The following is a 20,665-nucleotide window of genomic DNA, read 5'->3' as shown; positions in this document are numbered from 1 at the left end:
AATTCTGTGAGGTTTCTGAAGCTCCTGGGTAGAAAAATGCCTGCTGGGGAATCATCTGGTTTCAGGAAGAATGAAATCTCTCACAGACAACACATGCAAAAGCGTATGCAATGAAAAGGTTTATTAATTCTAAAAAAAATATTGATAAAACCTTTTGCTCTGCCCTCCTAATAAATACCACAACCATAAATTCATAAGACCATGAGAGATTTCTCACTGAATTCAGAGCTAAACTAAAGGTTGGAAAAAAATACCTCAGCTCTCAGTCTGCTGATAATGCTGGCTTTGAGGTTTCTGAGTGCTTATGCTTTGCCGAGATGCCTCGCTGGTTTTCCCCACACGGAGGCACACAGAAGTTCAGAAATGTTGAGGTTACTTTGAAATGAGTCTCGACTGAGTCTTCTCTGCAGTTTTCACATGACATGCATGCCTGCTGTTCTTTCATCCGAATCCACCTCTGTCACCGCAGCCTGGACCACGGCAGCAAACAAAAAGATGCTTTACTGCAGCATCAGCCTTCTGAACAAGGAATTTTTGTCATGTTACAAGCAGAAACCTCAGGGTATTTCACAGGGATTTAATGAGGTAGACCAACACAAAGAAGCCGGATAAATATGAAGAGAAATGAAAAGGGTACATTGTTTTCCATTTTCTTTTTGAAAACTATTCTATTCTTTTCCCTCTTCCCAATACTCCTAAATAAAATCCAGTGCAAGTACTGTCTAAGTACAGTAAATACAGTCCATCTGTGCATAATTTAGTCTTAGTATAAATTCGATTGTTTGGTGAAGGCTTCAAATGTTTGTTGGAGAACGTCAGTGAACAAACAGCCTCATTACGACAAAGAACAACAGCAGACAAGTCAGAAACAAAGCTGTGGAGAAGTTTAAAGCAGGTTTAAGTTAGAAAACAACATCCAAAGCTCTCAACACCTGTCTGATCACTGTTTCATCATCTTCTAAATTCAAAGAGGATTACACAATTGGAAACATGCCAGGACGTTGGTAACTCTTGAAGAGCTGCAGCGATCCACAGCTCAGGTGGCAGAATCCTACGGCATTACAACTATTTGTCATGCACACCACAAATTCACATTTAATACATAGACTGATGGAAATAAAACTATTGTTGAAGAAAGTTGTTATTAGTCATGTATCAGAAAAAAAGAAGATCAAAACCTTTAGAGTTTTGAATGCTGCTCATCAGCCTGAACACACCATCCATATGGTGAAGTATGGTGGAGTCAGCATCATGCTGTGGGGAGTTTTTTGTCTAGCAGAGACAGAGAAACTAGTTTAACGAAAAATGGACAAATACAAGGTGATCCTGGAAAAATCCTTATAATCGCTGCAAAACCTTAAAGCAGGACAGTGACACAAAACATACAGCAGGAGGGGAAAATATGCATGTTTTAGAAAGGTCTAGTCAAAGTCCAGATCAAAATCAACTCAGAAATGTGTGGTAAAGCTTAAACATGGTAATTTGCACGAGTTTTATATGTAACATGAGTGACATTGAGCTGTTTTGCAAAGCAAAATAGACGAAAGTGTTAGTCTGTAGACAGAACGGCAGGAAAAGAAGAGATTTAAAATATTGACTACTAAATACAACCACAGGCTGATTTTTTTTTTTTTTAGAAAACCACGTAGTTTTTTATTTTTCTGCTTTACTTTTATGCACTACTTTATGTTGACATTTTTTTTTTTAAATTTGAATAAAAAGACTTCTTGCAAAATGCGAAAGCTTTAAGTAACATGAATTCTTTTGCCACATACCTTGAGGCTAATGTTGGGGAAATGATATTCTGAAAAAAGGCTGTGATTGTGTACAGAATCAGCTGCAGTTCAAAAAGAAAACCACTTGGATGCCATCTAGACTTGTAAGACTCAGCTGTTTGACAATTAATCTCACTCTGTCACCTTATTCCTTCTCTCTTGAAGTGAAATCTGAAGCTAATCACATGCATAATTGAATTATTTCATGAGTGTTTACTGATAATTCCTCTTTAGCACGAAGTGGCACTGAAACAAAACCCCCGAGTGTTTGAGCATGTGTGCAGTAAAAAACGTTTCAAGGTTTTTAAATCACACACCATTTAATAATTAAAGAGGAATTTTCTCATTCTAATTTTGAAGCAAGGATATTGCTTTGGCCATTTTTCCAATAATCCATCTGTGAAGCATCTGTCTTCCTCAAGAGTCCAACTGCACATTCCTCTGCCAGCCTGTGGGTAGACCTGGTACACGGACGGAGACATAATGACTGATTGGGGGATAACAAAATCATGTGGGTGGGAGGAACCCAATAGCGGGAGAGCTTTACTAGTTTGAAGCTTCAGATCCCGTTTATGGCCCGTGATGGATGTTTCCCACTCTTCCTCTCTCACTCTCTATGTCACTGTCGGATGCTATAATGCAGCAGGGAGAAAACTCACAGAGATGGATGAGTGAAGCAGCTCTGTCTCCACACAGAATTTGCACATATTGATTGTTTACATCCATAAAAATGTTATTTCAACTCTGAACCAGCAGCTCTAGTCGGATGTTTACATGCCCTCGTCATCAGCCCTTGTCAGACTGTCGAACTAGTTTTGGGAAAGATTGGCGCACAAGTTTGAATTTGAATTTAATTTCTTGAATCTCTACAGGCTCAAAAGGCCTCTTTTGACCTTCTGAAAAACATCCATTAGGAGATTAGCCCTTGTGCTTCTTGAAGCATTTGTTAACTTGTCTGGTCAGAAATTGTAAAGTTTAATTGAGAAAATCAGAGAAACGACATAAAGTTAAAAGCAACATGCTTCCACCACCGTGCTTCAAAGTTGCTCCTCTTCTTTTCTTACCTCGACTCATCCAGACATTCTGCTTATTGTTGTCAGAAGTTGCGAAATCTTCCAGCGCATAAACACACTGACTCACGTCAAAACTGGGCTTGGAAAGGATAAGCCTGAATAAAATTAAGTTTCCTGAATGGCTCTGACCTAAACCTAATTAAAAAATGTAGGGAGTTTGCTCAAGATCATCTGTGCCAGCCAACCAACCAACCAATTTAAATCAAGTCTGCCAATTCTGCAGCGCGGTCACAGCCAGGATTTCGCCAGAAGCTTGTTAACGGCTCCAGAAATATGATTCTTCAACAAGCTAAAGGATTTTTATCCAGAGATCAGGGAACATATTAAATTCTGAATTGTGCAACCGATTCTTATCTTAAAAATCTCTGCAAAGTTTTCGGTGTCGTCATCACTTCCCGGTGAAAAAACATTTGTCTAAATGCCTCATTAAAAAACCTGAATGACTGTTGACCTTTGAGTGAAACTGACTGACGATGGAAGCAACGTGAATTATTTAAAACTAAGTAAGTATTATCTGCTAAGTGCTTCAAAGTCTTTCTTAGAAACTAAGAAAAGTTCAGTGGCATTATGAGTCGGTAACAAAGAGTTGGTTCTTCTCCTCTCTTCTTTTTCAGCTGAATGATTGATTTTGGCTGCAGGATCATGCATGCACAATCTTGAGTGTCTGAACGTTCTCAAATATCCAGACACTGATGCCCTACAGCAGAACATGTGATCAGATCGAGGGATGTTCATGAATATATGCTTCCCAGAGAAAAAAAAACATGTTTTTGTCCCCAATGAGGGGAAAGAGGTTGGGGTGGTAGGGAAGCCGTCATCCAAGAAAAGCAAAAAAAAAAAAAAAAAAAAACACAAAGCAAGTCTGTGCAGATGCAGCGAGGGGTGCTTGTATAAGAGGCTAAACGTAGAGGATGAGCGCCCCCCTCTGGTTATCCTGCTAATCTCCACCTGTGGAACTCCAAGGGACCATTTAAACAAACCAGAAAAACAAGAAGGCATCCGAGTCCAAGTGTTCAGAAAGCATTTTTAAATCCATTTTTATTATTTTATAGCTAATTTACAACAAGCGCTTCACTGAACTGGAACATTTTATTTTGCTTCATAATGTCATTATTGAATATATTCTTCTGCATCAGTTGTAACTTTGTAATCAGTCTTTTCTGTAAAAATTCATATACTTTATAAGGAATATCACACTATGATACGGATGGCTGAGAGAGAGAGAGATATTAAGATTACATTAAAACCCTCAAAGAAAGAAACTGAAAACATGTTATTCAATCAATGAGTGTGAGTCGTCACTTCTGTCAGTGTAGTAAATGTAAATGCATGTGTAGACATGCTGAGATTGTGTGTGTGTGTGTGTGTGTGGGCGTGTGTGTGTGTGTGTAAATATGTGTATTTTTTCCCACCCAGAGTGTGTAAATGCAGTTAAACTGGGCCCGTGGCTCCCATGGAGGGTTCTCGTACTTGGTCTCGTTTAGGATAGTGATCGCCGAGAGCCACGCGAAAAAAACCTAACATTATTTGTATTTACAGCGTTTTGCATCCAAGACCCAAGAGCTTTCTCAACGTGGGGCAGGGGAGGCTGGAAAAAGAAAGAAAGAAAGATACAAAAATATACAGACTTGATATGGAGCTTTAGTGACAGTTCTTAATAAATAAAACAGATGCATCTTAATAAACCAGAATATCATCGAAAAGTTGTGTTTTTTTTCTTTTCAGAAATTCAATTTAAAAAAGTGAACCTCATTAAATAGGTGGCTTCTGAACACATTGATTTTTTTCTCTTTTTTTTTCATTAATTCTGATGACTATGGCTTACAGCTAACAAATATGTAAAATCCAATTTCCCAGAGTTATAGTTAAGCTATTACATAAAACTAATAAAAGAACATTTTATGTCCAGGAATGATAACATATTGAAAAGTAACTCCATGTACTGTATAGGCCTGTCACAATAATCAATAAATCAATTAGTCACATGAAACACTGGATGATAAAAGTCTTCAGTTTGGTGCTTTGGTCTCAACTAGGGCAATTTTGTTTACAAAGACTTCAAAATTCATTTTATTTGTTGTTTTATTTATTTATTTTGGATATTTAGCATGCCTTCCAGTTCCAGTGTTAAATGTCCAGTAGAATTTAAAGTTTAATGATCTTTGAGAATGTGTTCCTGCATTATCATTTTGCTATTATATTACTTAAAAACTGTCTCAAAACAACAATATTATCATTTATTGCAATGACTTCTGGAACAATTTATTGTCCAGCATAATTTGTCATCGTTGACAGGCCTATTGTACAGTACATGAACTGAATACTTGATTCGGGCTTCTTTTGCATGAAACTGCATCGTATCAATACGCTGCTGCATGGAAGCTCACAGATTGTCTACAGGATTTGAATTTATAAACCTGATTTTTTATATACCGGTACTTTTAACAGACTGGGCAAAAAAAATAAAAAATCTGCATCAAAAGCAAATATTCAGACACTGACATTGTTTCCAGTGCAGGAGAGGCTTAGCACAAGGAATGTAGCATCTGCAGCTCGTCTGCTGGACTGGTCACTGTGTGGTGGCACTGTAAAAACTGACTCTGTTCACTGTCATCATGTGTTTCTTCCACCAAACTTTCCATTATTTTGCCTGTACTCTGTGAACAAGCAGCTTTTTCTTCTTCTTCTCCATTGATTAATAAATTAATTGGTTTGTAACAGTCAAATCTTTTGCAAGCCATAATCATAAGACTAATAGAAATAAAAGTTTGAAACATATCACTGTGTGCAGCGAACCCACATATGAATTTCCTATGTTGGTTACAGAAGTAAAGTGACTTTTGATTATAATCCTTTTGTTTTTTCCAGATTTATTTACATGCACCTGTAAACCAAAACCCCCCAAAACTGCCATTCATTAAAAAGCAGATCCACTTTGTGCTGAGAGAAGCAGGTAAACAAAAACAATAAATATGAATGGTTATTTCCATCAATACTTCCATATTCACTCTTATAATTCAGAACATATAATACAAACACATGCTCTTAAAACTCTCCGTCTCGTCTCGTTTCTCCTTCAGTCGCTGTTTCTGTCCTGCTGACATTTCCAACGTTTAATAGCCATCAGTGCAAACTTCATAGATACTCTTGTTAATCTTACACATAAAACCGTCTTCATTGCATAACATCATAGCAGTATTGCACTACATCTTCACGTGTGTGTCTCACCCTCTCACGCACGCACCCACAAGCTCACGCCACTCATTTATGTATTATACATCATGACCACCATAGGCTGGATTCCTTATAGCATTATCTATATTTTATACATAATGGATGCTTTCCTGCAACAAATACACACATTCAGTCACACAGAGACACACAGCTGCATTGCACATGTTTTTCAATTAGTTCTTTTTTGTTTGTTTTTTTACTTTCCCTCCCCCCAAATATTACCCTTTCATATTTATGTCAGGTTTGCTTTACATCAGCTTTAAATGGTTCATTTTTTTTTTTCTATCTGTGTAGCTTTTTGCTTAACAACAATAAAATGAGAATATGGGGGTAAACCCAACAACCAAAATACTGTTTTACCCAAAGAAATCAATGAGATATTATTTGGAAATGTTGATTATTCTTTACAGACTTAGTCCTGTTAGAAATTGTCATAAAAAAGATATATATTTATATATATATTTATATATAGAGGCCATTTCTTTTTTTTATAGTCTTTAAACATGACTTATAGTTAATTTGTGTGGACTCGAGAGGGAGAAAGAAGCAGAGAAAAGTGGAAAAGAGAGAATAAAAGAAGACCTATTCCTCCTCACACACACACAGAGGAGTTTCCACACACGCACAGCCGTGCAGAGATGCTTACGGATGCAGACACACACGCAATGGCTTATACCGCGGCCACTGGAAACAGTGCGCATGTCTGCGCGTTGAAAGGGGATCTACTGGAAGAGTGACCAGCAAGGTGAAGCCGAGAACTCTGCTGTTTGTGCCTGGAGAGATAACATTCATCCTGGATTCTGACTAGCAGGTCAGAACAGCTGCAGAGGGGTGCGCCAGGTTCACAGCTGAGGGTCCAACTCCGCGTGTGTGTGTGTGAGGGTCGCTGGATGGGATGCGAGGTTGTACGTGTGTTTTGCGTGCGGGGGCGTGTGTGCATAAGAAGCCAAACCGTGTCGGATTATCAGTTTCCGCTCAAGGCCAGCCTCTCGTCTCTTTACTCCTCTTCTTTTATATGACATGCTAAAACCCTCCTTTGCAAAAAAGAGGCAGAGAAGAAGAACATACAGTGTCTTGCAAAAGGATCTATTTATCTCGAGCTTTACCACGTTTTGTCATGCAACAACCTCAAAACTTCAAATGTTGGAGTATTACCAGCGGAAAGTGGGGCATATTTGTGAAGTGGGAAGAAAGGGATATATTATTTCAAAAATATTCAATTAATAAAAATCTGAAAACAGCGGTGCATATTTAAATTTAGACCCCTATTAAGAAGTGATAAGAATTCTTAGATAGAAAAGCTGAAATAACTTTCTGAAGCTACACATCAGACTGAGAACACCGTCCACACATAGTCAGAGTGGCGGCAGCATCATATTGTGGGGATGTTTTTCTTCAGCAAAGGACACAAAAGCTGGCCAAATCTGATGGATAAATGGAGATAAGCGCAGGATTATCCTGGGAACAATCCACTGGGGGGAGAGATTCATCTCCGAGAAAAGACTTTAAACATATAGCCGGAGCTGCAATGGAACGATTGCGATCAAAGAATAATAATGTGCCTGAATGTCCCAGTCAAAGGCGAGAACTAAACCCAATAAGAAATCTCTGGCAAAGCTTCAAAGATGATCGTGACACACAGTGTCCGTCCAGTTTGAATGAGCAAAACAGAGTAAAATGTAGTCGCTTTCCCCCCCATCACTGTGTGAATAGATGCGTAAAGCGCTTTGGACTCTTCCAGACTAGATAAAGTCATTTTAGCTTTTGTATTTTTAAAGAGTTTCTACCAAGAATTGACTCATGGGGGTTGAATGCAAATGCACAATGAGATTTTTCAAATTTATATGTGTAAAATAACTTTGGAAAGCATAAATCCTTATCCGTCCACTTAACAATTATGGACAATATTCTGTTCACCTATCACAAATCATACAAGGTTGTTCATGTGGTTTGAACATGAGAAAACGTGAGAAAGTTCAAATATTTTTGCAAGACACTGCACCTTTTAGCCGTTCTTTGTTTTTCCTATTATTTTCTGAGATTTTTTTCTTTCCTCTGATAACTCCATCAGTGAAGATGCATGCTTCAGCTTAATGAGCTTTTAATCAAAATTAACTGCAACGCCTCTAAAATCTGCCTCACAATATTTAAAATGGGCAACAGAAGAAATGTTTGCCTTGGTTACAGAGATGTTGTTTCAAGTGTGCACCAAGAACCAGGAAGAGGCTGACAAAAAGTGCTGAGAAAAGACTCCTGGTCAAGGGAGCGGGCCTCGCTAGGATCTGAAGTACTCTCCAAAGATACTAGGAGGTTGTTTAAAAAAACAGAGATGCTAAAAGGCTCTTTTGTTAGCATCTCCATCCCAGGAATCACCGTCACATAGAAGTGAGGTCTACCCTCTGCTTTATTCCAAAGTCTACTCAGACACATCTATACGCTTTTGAGATCCACAGAACCTGGACCGCAGCTCACATACAGGGTCAAAATGCAGTTAAAGTCTGCCTACAGTGGCCGTCTGTGTGTGGATTTTCAATGGCCGAAACATTAAACCGGATCTTTGTTGAACGCAAGTTAATTTTGGCCAATTTAAATCCATTGTTTAAATCCAGCGTTCATTTTAATACTAAATACCAACTGATCCTAAATGGTAAAGTAAAATTATACTAAAATCTTTTCTCCCGATCTCTTTCAGTTGAACTACACATCAGCTTGTTCACCTTGTTGTTGTTGTTTTTTTTTTTCTTAGAAAAAGTCTCCTTTTTGGTATCCTTACTTGCCTCGCGGTGTCGATTCCCGTGCTTTCCCGCTCTTCGCAGGCATTAGTCTCTCTGTGTCGTTAAGCGGCGATCGCCTAAGCACGGACTTCGCTGGAGGACGGACGGGAAGGCAGGCGAGGCTGGCTCGGCTGTGAAGGGTGAATGGCGGCGGCGGCGGTCTGTGGCTGTGAGGGTCGGGAGGCGAGGGCAGTTCAGGTCGGTTGCAGCATCACAGCCTCTCCCGAGTGGGGATCCAGATGTAAGGCCCTGATTGCTCCTCGATCACTGTCTTTACTTTGTGATAAACCTCTTCAAAGCTCTCCCCTTCCACGACGGCTGCCACCGGAAAGCAAAGAGGAGGTAAGAAAATGTTGGAAAAAAAATATATACATGAAGAGATTTAACACACAAGACGCTATGGAACGCATCGTATTTTACCTAAAACACACATCCGGAAAATGATTCTCACTCTTTGTGATTGGTTGTAAATCGTGGTCGGGACCAGATTTGAGAAGAAACCTGGCATCCGCGCCCCGACTACTGGGGAGATTTGCCCTAAATGTGTCTGTGAAATGTTAAAACGCTCTGAGGCCTCCCGAAAGGCACCAGGAGGGCTCAAAGCATTTAACTCACTCAGTTAAACAGAAGCAGCTTGTCATTGTGAAGGGAGAGTAAGTGGCCATTGCAATGTGTTGGCATTTAAACTGTGAGGAAAAAATTAGGAAAAACTGATTAAAAATGGATAAGAGAATGTTTTATTAGCCCATCCATCCATCCATCCATTTATTAGGTGAGGATAGATCACCATTTTATCCTAGGACAAACACCTAAGGGCAATTTAGAGAACCAATTAAAATAAAAATTGTATCTTTGGATTGTGGGAAAAAGCTGGAGCACTTGGCGAGAACACCCGGGAGCACGGGGAGAACATGGAGGAACTTAGGTTAATAAACTGAGACAAAAGGTATTTTTATCCAACATGTGTCTCCTTTTACCTGAGAAGCACTCGATGAAGTCCTGTTCTAGTTTGAGGGCTCGGTCCATTGCTTTCCTGGCCTGCTCCTCTGTCAGTCGAGTGTTGATTTCTCTGGTGATGATATATTCAGAAACTTTATCACACACCGTTTTCTGTTGCAACAATAATTGCTAAAGGAATCTCTCTTAAAATACGTACAAAACATTCTCCAGTGACTTGGGCCGGACAAAGATTGCAATGGGATGAAGTTGAGCAGCTTGTAGTCTACGCACAGCGTTAGCTGAAACATCCAGGATGCAGTGTTTTCCCTGCTGCTCGGGCAAAAAGAAAAAACAAACAAACATTGACATGAATTGTTTTGGGTTATGAAAAGAAAACAGCAAGTTTAGTTTTGATTAAGCTGCTAACTGGCTGGACGATAAGACACTGGAGGCCGAGTGTAATTAGTTACGTATTTTTCTTGTGCAGTAAGGATGCCATGTTCCAAACACAGCGCATTGCATATTTGATAGAACAACTTAACTCAATTCACGGATGTACAGAGGAGAGAAACATGTGGTTTTTAAAAGGAGAGTTTTGGGGTTTTGCATATTTTATAGACCGTTCCTTGCAAGACAGTTGCAGTGCCTGTATACATTGATTTTCAAGTGCATTTGCAGATAGATTTATGGATTGGATTGGATTGGATTTGATTTATGTGCATGAATTACTGCATTATTTATTTATTTATCTGGGACCTGGGTCCAAATTTTGCATCACAAACAAGAAAAGCTGGTATGAGCAGCTTGTGAAGGCAGTGACAAGCTGCTCATATTATATATTATTGCATAATATATTATTATAATATAATAATAATAATAGTTATTATTATTGTCATTGTATTATTTTCTCTGCACTCATTTATAGATTATTTTGAGATTAACATATTGGTATGTAGGGCTGCACAGTGGTGCAGTTGGTAGCACTGTTGCCTTGCAGCAAGAAGGTCCTGGGTTCGATTCCCAGCCCGGGGTCTTTCTGCTTGGAGTTTGCATGTTCTCCCTGTGCATGCGTGGGTTCTCTCCGGGTACTCCGGCTTCCTCCCACAGTCCAAATACATGACTGTTAGGTTAATTGGTCTCTCTAAATTCTCCCTAGGTGTGAGTGTGTGTGTGCATGGTTGTGTGTCCTATCTGTCTCTGTGTTGCCCTGCGACAGACTGGCGACCTGTCCAGGGTGACCCCGCCTCTTGACCAGCACCCCTCCCGACCCCACTAGGGACAAGGGTGTTAGAAAATGATATTTGCATGTACATGTTTTTTATTTATTTATTTATTTATTTATTTATTTATTTATTTATATTCAGTCATATTGAATGACTTGCATCACTCTTATGTATATATATATATATATATATATTTTATAAACTTTATCTCTTATGGTTATATTTGTATTATTGATATTTAACACCATAGATGGAGTAGCTTGAAAACAAATAAGCAATTGGGGATCAATAAAGTATATTCTAAGATTTTAGATGACTAAATGTGTCTAATTTAAAACATGTACATTTATATAGAAACCATTTGTTTCATAAGATGGTTATGATTTTTTGTTGTTGTTGTTTTTGCGGAGAGGAAAAGATGGCTGCTCACTTGCTCGGCCACCTCGCGGACGCTCTGCACGCTGGTGCCGTACAGATGACTGTTGTATTGCCCGGCTTCAATGAACCGGTGGCTCTGGATGTCCTTTTCCATCTGTTCCCTGGAGGACACAAAATGATAGTCTCGCCCGTCCACCTCGTAATCCCTCTTAGGCCGCGTTGTGTCTGTCAAATGAAGGACAAGCAGAGACAAACGAATGCACACGAACATCCTGTTATGAATCTCAGAATCAAAACAATTGCTTTTATTCACACGTCATCCGACAACCAGCGACGCTGAACAGAAAGCACGGAGCAGATCAGTCTCCGAGCGCGACAGCAAAATTACTCACGAGGGACACAGGATCCGAACTTATCAGGGAACTCAGACAACAGGTCGTCATTTATCCTGTCCTTCACCGGACCCAGAATGATGATCGGCCTTGCGTAATGTACTTACAAAGAGAGGGAGAGAGAGAGAGAGAGAGAGCAAACAGAGAGGCTTCAATCACAAAAGAGAAATAAAAACAAAAATGAAATGTCACATTAAAGACTTGGATAGCGAGCTCAAAACACGCCTCTGTGAGGTCTTACCTTCCACTTGAGTAACTGTCTCATAACTGTGTGGGGTTTTATCTCTCCCTGGTGACAGAACACAGCAGCAATCAGCCGCAGTTCTTTTCATTATTTCAAAATGAGTTCTGGCTTTGTTTCTCCATGTGTGTCTCTAAATTTGAGCATGTATTTATCTGTGACGAGCGCTGCTGTTTTAATTTAGAAGACATTCAAATATTTTCCCTAAATCCTGCTCATTGGAGGCTGAGGGAGACCTTTACTTTTCTGAATGATGAAACTCAGTAATTTTTCATCTATAAACAAAGATATTGAGTTCATGTCAACAAACCCATGCAGATGGATTCAAGACTAACTTAATCTGAACAATCAAGCTAAAGCACATCTATATGCTAATCACCTTGAGTGCCCACACTGTCTCGACCGTGGTCCTGCAATACAGAGGAGAACAAAAAGATTACAGCATGTATGAAAAATTCTGATTTAAAGTGTAGTGAGTGAACTTACCCTCTCTTTGGTGTTAACACGAGACCACTCTTTTCTTTCCACCCTGTTGAAATGACAGATTCTACTGACGGCCTTTTGCCAAACACAACATTGCTTACACGCAGTTCTTAGCAGCTGCTGGATCCCAAGGCGAGTTCGTTCCCTGACCTGTGTTTGCTGGGGATGAAGCCAACCTCCTCAGCCTCATTCTGTGGGCAGACCTTCCGGGCCTGCCACCATTCTTCATCACCGCAGTCCAACACATGCAGAACGTCCCCAAACTTGAAGCCCAGGGCTTGACTGAGGAAACCACAGTCCGCCGTCTTGTCGTAGTCAAAAAGAGCCCTGAGTGATGTAAGAGTTCAAAGCAAGCACTTAATAAGGAGCTTCTCAACTTCAATTTCACCACAGTTTGATCAAAATGTCCACTTTAAGGAGGATTGTGACTAAAGTCACAGCTATGACTCTTCTGAAGGAAAGAACATTGTTATACAGCATTATTAGCTTATAAAAAACTGCCATGTAGCATAATTTTACTTAAGACTAATCAACTCACGATTTGTATTGTTAGCCAGTTAGTGAGGTTTTCTTTAATTTTCAATTTCTATACAGACAATTTAAAGATTCACTTAACTGTGACCACGTTAAGTGAATCTTCGATCCTGAGTAACAATTACTTTAAGTAATAAGTAATAATTTAGTTGAAGCTAGAATGCAAGCAACCTCATTTCTAACTGCTTAAACATTACGTTATTCATAATATCATCAAGATCCATGAAAAAATACATGGACCTTTTATTTTCTCAGCAGTTTCTCCTTCAGTACCTGATGTAGAAGCCTCTCTTTGGGTTACTCCTTAGTGTTGTAGTCCCAGAGCCCATGCTGCTGTTCATCAGCTGTTCCCGCAAGTCATGGATTTTAGCTTCAAAACGGCTGTACTCTAAAAGAGAAAAAATACATTTATTTAATGTTCAGCTATTTAAAATTGTTACTTTAATGAGTCAAAATCACCTGATTTTACAGCCAAGAAACCTTAAATATTCGAATACAGTTATAGCTGATAGCTCCACTGATGCGACTTTCTAGAGTTGTTGTGAGAAAATTGATCAAAGATGAAAATAAAGTTTCAGTTGCAGGACAGATTAGTCCCTGAGGCAATGTTTTGACTAAATGTCAGCTGTGAAATTAAACCCACACTATCTAAGGCATTGTGCAGAAATCCTTTAGATTTTGATTTACTGTCGTTTTTGCTTTACACAACATTTGTTGTAAACATTTGAGTAAAAATGCTGGTCAGAACCAGAGCAAAAACTATCTGGATACTACACAAATTTTAATATTTATTTTCCTAATTGACATTTTTCACCACAGAAAAACAGAAGAGCAGCAAACTGCAGGAAGACTGGGATTGTCATTGTGGGTTAGGAGACAATTTGCCAGTGCTGTTTCACTTCTAAAAAAAAGACAAGCAAAAGAAAATATATTTCTTAACTTCAGAAATATGAATATCATTACAATAAAATGGAAAAGGAAAAGTTGTAAAAACTACAGTATGTACCTTATAAAAGTGGCTTAGAGATAATTGCATCTTATAACGCGCAATAATTGTGATTCTCCCTGTGATTTGATCAGTGAGTTTTAGTCCTACAAAATGTTTTGGTGTCGCTGCTATCACTTTAGGATATACTGTGGCTGCCACAGTAAACAAATTAACACACTTCGCCAGAGGTAGCAAACCGAAATCAAACTCATCTCTCCAATGGATGACACTAATCTAATGAAACCTCATAAAAAATTTAATCATCCCCCCAAACACATTCTCAGATGTCCTCGATGTAGCCACTTTTATGCTAAAAGCTGCAAGTGTTACTGCTTGAGTAATCAGTTAGGCAATCTATGCAAATTATATGGAAAGTGGAGTGAAAACGTGTGCAGCGGTTTTACCTTCGGGCCTGTACTGGGCAATGATGGTTACGGTCTGGCCAGCGTTCTTCAGAGCAGCGGCAGCCTGCTCATGCGTGGCCATGCGCAAATCCACGCCGTTAACCTAAGAAATGTACACACAGCGAGAATGTTTACAGCCCCATCTGGTAGGCATATGCGTTTCAAATTTCTGGTGACAGAAGATGTCATTACACTAAGGATCTGATCGCCCTTGTGAAGCTCCCCGCTCAGGTCGGCTGGTCCTCCTGCCAGGATGAAGGAGATAAATATGCCCTCTCCATCCTCTCCCCCTACAATGTTGAAGCCCAGACCCGTGGAGCCTCGGTGAATCAAGACTCTGCGAGGCTCTCTGCAACCAGAATTCATCTAATTGGTTATACAAACTCTACTGGTAAAAGTTGTGGATTAGTAATACAACGTGGTGCTTCAAAAATCACCTGGGTATGTCGTCATCTCCCATCAGGCCGTGCAGCACAGGAGAAAAGCGGCTCGGCGAGGTGGGGGTGAGGGCTTGTGGGTAATCTGAGCCAAGATAGTTGGGGTGGCTAAGTTCAGTATCCATATGGGAATATGCTGGAAAAACACACGAGAAACCAAAAGAGGGATTATATAGCAGAGCAGTCCTGGACATAAAATATGATACGTTTTTCTTCTGTCACGCTGTACCTACCTGAATAAGTCTGAATTGTAAATCACAAACTGTTTAATGTAACTTAGAAATGAAGTGTACTCAGGATTTTAGTAAACAACTTGTTTCCTCTGCAGTTTGCGCCAGTAAAAGAAAAGTTACAGGAAATAGCTTTAGCATTATGCTAACACTCTTGACCTAGCGGAATACCCCCACTAAAATGGAAATAAAATTTATAAATGTAAACGTTCAGCCTCACAAATGACATTTGAAAGTGAGAAGCTACATGCTGTGACATAAGTATTTGTCCATTACATATTTCATCTAGTATTGCTTTTTTTCTTTCACCTACATTTTTCAGAACATCAAACAAATTGTAACATCAGACAACCTCGGGTTTGTGGAAAAGTAACCGTCTCCCTTATTAAACCACAGTTCAACTTCAAAAACCACAACCAGACCTGAAGAGTTGAGGAATCAGTGACCCTGTCTAACAACATAAAGTAGACTGAAAGATCTGGAAACCCAAAACATGGTGAGATGATGATAAACAGAGTCATGGAAATCCATCAGTCAGGGAAGGCTTACAAAATCATTACAGAAGCTTTGGGAGTCCAGCAAAGTGGAGGCCTTTATTCACATAGGAGACTTCGAACTTTAGCTAAGCTTCTCGGGGCAGCCAGCCTATCAAAATTACTTCAAGATGCTACAAAAGTACGAGGAACAACATCTTAAGATCCGGATCGCTCACCTGAGTCAGGGTCAGTGTTCACGAACCAAATATAAGAAAGACACTGAGCAAAAATAGCATCAAGGGGAGAGTTTAAAGCATAAAACTACTGTTGATATAATAAAGCACAAAGGCTTGTCTTACATGTTCCAAAAAAACAAAAACAAACCTTCCAGGTGATTCCTGTAAGAAAAATATTCTGTGGATTGATGCGATAAAAGTGTTAACTTTTAGAAAGTATGTGCCCTGTAACATCTGGCCTCACACTAACAGCATTTCAGGAAAAAGAACATTATATCAACAGTTAAACGTGGTGGTAATGCGAATATTTACAGCTGAAGGAACCATTAACTTTGCTTTCTAACGGAAAATCTTGAAGAACATGCAGCCATAATTTTATGAAGTACACCTTGGTTACGGAGGAGGTCAGTGATTCAGCTGAACAGCTCAAAAAAACTGAAAAGCAGGCTCTGGAGTGGCCTAGTTAAAGCCAAAATACACATAATCCAACTTAAATCTTATGTCACTGTCTTAAAATTAAAACTATTCTTTGAAGAAGAGTGGGCCTACATTTCTCCATAGTGATGGAAGAGATCATTTGTCAGTAAAAGTTAGAATGTTTACAAAGTACACACTTTTCCATATATTGCCAAATTGGTTTGAATAGTTTCCCTTTTCCACTAAATGAATACTGCTTGTATAAACTGATACAAATGCAGCATTAACATATTTCTCAATGTCCAAATGCATTTTCTCCAGAGAAATCATCTTTATGTGTCAAACTTAAACACAGAAATAAAGATTTGCGCCTTTTTAAAAATAATAATAATAACAGTGCATATTCATTAAAAGGTGGAATGAGCTTCCACCTCAACTGGTTTCTTGTGTTTGCATTTCAGGTGGAAGAACTTGAACAGATTACTACGCTTTTAATAGAAATCCAAGAAGGTATTTTAGGGTTCACGTTTTCTCTCATAGATCCAGTTTCCCAGTGGACAAACAACAACGTGAAGACGTGCTTACTGCTGGTGAGGTCTGGTGGGTTGTAGGAGTTTGTCAGAAAGAGGTTGTTTGGCTTGGCAACCCTGAGGTACACCACCTCAGCTGTGTTCTTCAAAGCTCCCACCGCGTCCTCATGCATCACATCCTCCAGACACACGTTGTTCACCTGGATTTGTAACGAAATGCAGGTAAACATGAGCAGGATTACATTAAGATAAAAAAATAAATACAAGAACTCTTAATAACATAGTTCAAAGTTTGTTGTTTGGCTAAAATGTTAGAAACAAGTATCTCATCTGCAGCAGAAATCTCGCTTGATGTATTAATATGGCCAAATCTGAGCCTCAAGTGTGTATTTATTTCATACAACTACATAGTGTCCAACGTAAATGTTTTTTTTTTTTTCCTTTTCTGTGCAGGATCACATGTTTCATTGTGGCTGCAGTTGTACAACATACTTCTTTCAACATACAACAAGATGTTGATTGTTTTCATGGAAAACTGAAGTAGAAAGTAGAGTAGAATAGAATAGAATTCAACTTTACTGTCATTGCACTGTCACAAGTACAAGCAACGAGATGTAGTTTGCATCTATCCAGAAGTGCTCTACGAGATATAATATTTATTTACAGATGTACAAGACTATGTATGTATGGACTATAAGGGGTTATAGCTAGGAGATATAGATATTGTGTATAAATATAAATATGGGAGCTATATGCACAGATTATACAGATTATACAGAATATAAAGGAATGTTAGGGAATGGATTATAGATAAATAATGGCAGATAAAATTTACAGGTTGTATGTGTGTGTGAAGAAAAGTAGAGACTTTCCTAGCATGACAAACATAGTGACAACAGAACATATAAAGTATTCCTGGTAAAAGTAACTTCCTGATAGAGACGTAAAGAGATGCAAAAAACCCAAAAACCTTTGTACCTTTTCTAGTTGTTTTAGTTAATGTCACAGTGGATTGTATGAGGAAAGGTGCTTATGCACAAGATAGATGGCTATGTTTGTTATCGTAGGGAAATTGGTTCATAATATTGTCAGCATCCATTTACATGAAAGGACAGCAACATACAAACACAAACAATGACGTTAACAGTGAAAGGAGACAAACAAAGCATCCAGAAACCATAATCAAAACATGTATAATGTAAATAACGTGCTCCCATAGAATGGCAGCCAGTGCAGTGAGCGAGAGGTTGATCAATCCCAGGTGAGGCTCAACTCGCTGCTGCCTCACCGGCTTCGCTACCGAGCATTTGAATGGGAAAATGCGAAAATTCAGCGATTTTGAAGAAAAAAATGATCAGAATTGGTTAAGCTAAATGAAAAATATGTACTTTATAGTACAAACCACAGGGTGAAAATAGCAATATGAATTATTTTATTATTATATATTATTTTTCCATAATGGCAGGTGAGGCTCGATTGTTTTGCTGATTATGCTGCAATAGACAAAATACACTGAAATATACAGCAGTGACCGCACGACACTGCTGTATATTTCTCACTCGTTCAAAACACAACACTAGACAAAGTAAAGTGTATTTTTTAGAACTACGATGCATTAGTTAAACATAGAATCTGTCATTTTATTGCTTATATTGACTTATGTTAAACAAAAAACACATTATCTCATTTTCTTCTTCCATCATTCACCTAAGACATTCCTTCTGTGCATCAGTATCTCTGTCACTATGATTTAAACCAGCTAAAGGTGTCACTAGTTGAACAAACATGTAGGCAGAAGCAGTTTTAAGGTAACTGCTTCTTGAGTACTACTTTAAAAAATTTGATCTGGACATGCATATTAGTGATGAAAAACTCTCAGAGCAAAAAGAAAAAGTGTTTAAAATTAAAGCCTTTGAACTGAGAATCATTTTGGAGTTTCTGGTGTGACTTTCTGTCGTGTCCAGCAGATGGCAGTAACGCTGCTTGAGAATCATTTTTGCTGCAATACAAATAAATATTTACAGTTCTCAATCCTACACACATATTAAGATGGCAATGAAAGTATTGTCTGGCAGTAAAAATCACAGCTGTAATTATCTTGGCTCTGGGTCGTTACTGCTTCAGCACACAATATGTGAGTGTGTAAATGTGTGAATATGCATCCATGTGTTCAGAAGATGTGGGTCTCAGACAGTCTGTGACATGTGGTGTTTGTGTGTGGGCGCGCTGGCACATTTTAACATTTTTTTTGAGTGACCGACCGCTAAGATTTTGTCCCCGATCTGCAGGCGGCCGTCTTTATGAGCCGCCCCGCCTTCGATGATCTTGGTGACGTAGATGCTGTTATCTCCCGGTATGTGCTGGTTTCCCACCCCTCCGGCGATGCTGAAACCTAATCCTGAGAAAGAGGAGAGATACGAGGGGAGCAGAAAGTGTGGGTTAACACACAGCAGATTTTGTAAAATCCTGAGGGCAGAGCTTACGCTGGGTGCACGGCATCTGAGAGCTCGCTCAAGAGGGCTGACGGTTTACACGCTGTAGTCGCTTACCTTTAGGCCCTTTGATTAGTTTGATTTCGGTGACTTTTTCTGCTGCTGGTTTTCTGCGGAGAACATAGAGGCGGACAATAGCACCTGCCTCCTTCAGGGCCTCTACAGCTTGGCTGTGTGTCACCTCCCTCACATCAACATCATTCACAAAGAGGATGCAGTCGTTCACGCTAAAAAAACGGAGAGAGAGAGAGAGAGAGAGAGAGGTGCAGAGATAGACTGTGGGTGGGAAATGTGAAAACACAGAATGAGTTGTTCAATAGTTGCTCAGAGGCTACGTTAGAGCAGATAGCATTTTCAACTCTTTAAAATACCTGGTATTAAAGTACGGCAGACTGCACAGCTCAACTGAAAATGCATCATCATTGGGTCTGAAATAAAACAATTAGCTAAACTATGCAATTTAAATGATAGTTTGCAGAATTTAGAAAAGGTGAAGATGGAGTTTTAACCACAGAAAAGCATTGATCTCTAGGAAATCATCATGCTGTCCTTGACTGATTACATGAAGGTTTTACTATGAAATGTAACACTGGAAGCACCTAGCTCTTAAACATTCATCCAGCAGTGATCCAGCCGGCTGGATAAAATGTTCTCAAACAGCTCCAGAAAGCACCAAGTGTATAGAACAATGTTAGATCAGTGATGCTGCGGGTCTTTTTCCCTTCCTAAGGCTCTAGAAACCATGTACATCCAAAACTCTTTGGAAATACCACATTTTAAATCCAAAGTTAATTGATGACAGTGACCCATTGGGTATTTTGACATGATAACGATCCAAAACATAAACGATGGTTTGTAGGAGTTTGCAACACTCTACATATGGTATTGGATGTGGGAGTTTCAACCAGAGAAAGCTGTCCCTATTTCAGAAATAAACCAATCCCTGTTGACGCTGTGTGACTGTTTTTTATAAAAGCGGTCACATTTTTATTTATTTTTTGCTTTCGCTCAGAGTTTATGCATAAGTGATTTGGTATTGGTAAATAAAGCTGCATTTTCCAACAAGTACTGCAGTAGTCTTTGAGAAATGTTTTCACTTTTATTACTGTGCATTTACTTGTGTTTGCTGGTGTCGAACTGCAAAGACTAATAAAAGGCTTTCCTGCTTCAGTCACTTCAGACAGACATTTTTAGGTCAGCTGGAAATAGGAAGATGTCTGTGCATATTTTGTCTATTGCAGCATAATCAGCAAAACAATCTATAAGCGCATGTATTTATTCTGAGAGGGAAACTCTGTTCCATTGTATTTAAGAGGAAGACAACGCTTTTATTGTGTATAATGGGAAAATAAAAACTTTATTGTACTTGTCTGTAATAACCTCCTGTTACCCTTTAATGCCTTCATTTT

The 20,665-nt window shown here is 39.1% G+C and overlaps 1 protein-coding gene across 4 annotated transcripts in view; it reads right to left on the bottom strand.

Annotated features, from left to right (window-relative positions):
- Nucleotides 1-6,353: 6,353 nt before the first annotated feature.
- Nucleotides 6,354-20,665, bottom strand: part of LOC102232201 (disks large homolog 4-like) — an 84,514-nt gene continuing 70,202 nt past the window's right edge. For all 4 annotated transcript variants that reach the window (XM_023342450.1, XM_023342449.1, XM_023342448.1 and 1 more), the window contains 16 exons: nt 19,314-19,483; nt 19,026-19,162; nt 16,820-16,964; nt 14,876-15,011; nt 14,631-14,787; nt 14,439-14,541; nt 13,320-13,434; nt 12,663-12,839; nt 12,516-12,558; nt 12,409-12,439; nt 12,030-12,077; nt 11,789-11,890; nt 11,449-11,621; nt 10,013-10,125; nt 9,834-9,925; nt 6,354-9,174 (listed from right to left, as the gene is read on the bottom strand). In XM_023342450.1, coding sequence (XP_023198218.1) covers nt 9,068-9,174; nt 9,834-9,925; nt 10,013-10,125; nt 11,449-11,621; nt 11,789-11,890; nt 12,030-12,077; nt 12,409-12,439; nt 12,516-12,558; nt 12,663-12,839; nt 13,320-13,434; nt 14,439-14,541; nt 14,631-14,787; nt 14,876-15,011; nt 16,820-16,964; nt 19,026-19,162; nt 19,314-19,483 — 1,849 coding nt within the window. In that variant the 3' untranslated portion in view covers nt 6,354-9,067. The remainder of the gene's footprint in view (nt 9,175-9,833; nt 9,926-10,012; nt 10,126-11,448; nt 11,622-11,788; nt 11,891-12,029; nt 12,078-12,408; nt 12,440-12,515; nt 12,559-12,662; nt 12,840-13,319; nt 13,435-14,438; nt 14,542-14,630; nt 14,788-14,875; nt 15,012-16,819; nt 16,965-19,025; nt 19,163-19,313; nt 19,484-20,665) is intronic.

This window comes from Xiphophorus maculatus, chromosome 11 (genome assembly GCF_002775205.1).
Source record: "Xiphophorus maculatus strain JP 163 A chromosome 11, X_maculatus-5.0-male, whole genome shotgun sequence".
Classification (NCBI taxonomy): domain Eukaryota; kingdom Metazoa; phylum Chordata; class Actinopteri; order Cyprinodontiformes; family Poeciliidae; genus Xiphophorus; species Xiphophorus maculatus.
Note: the sequence above shows the minus strand (reverse complement) of the source record. Positions and strands in the feature narration are given on the sequence as shown.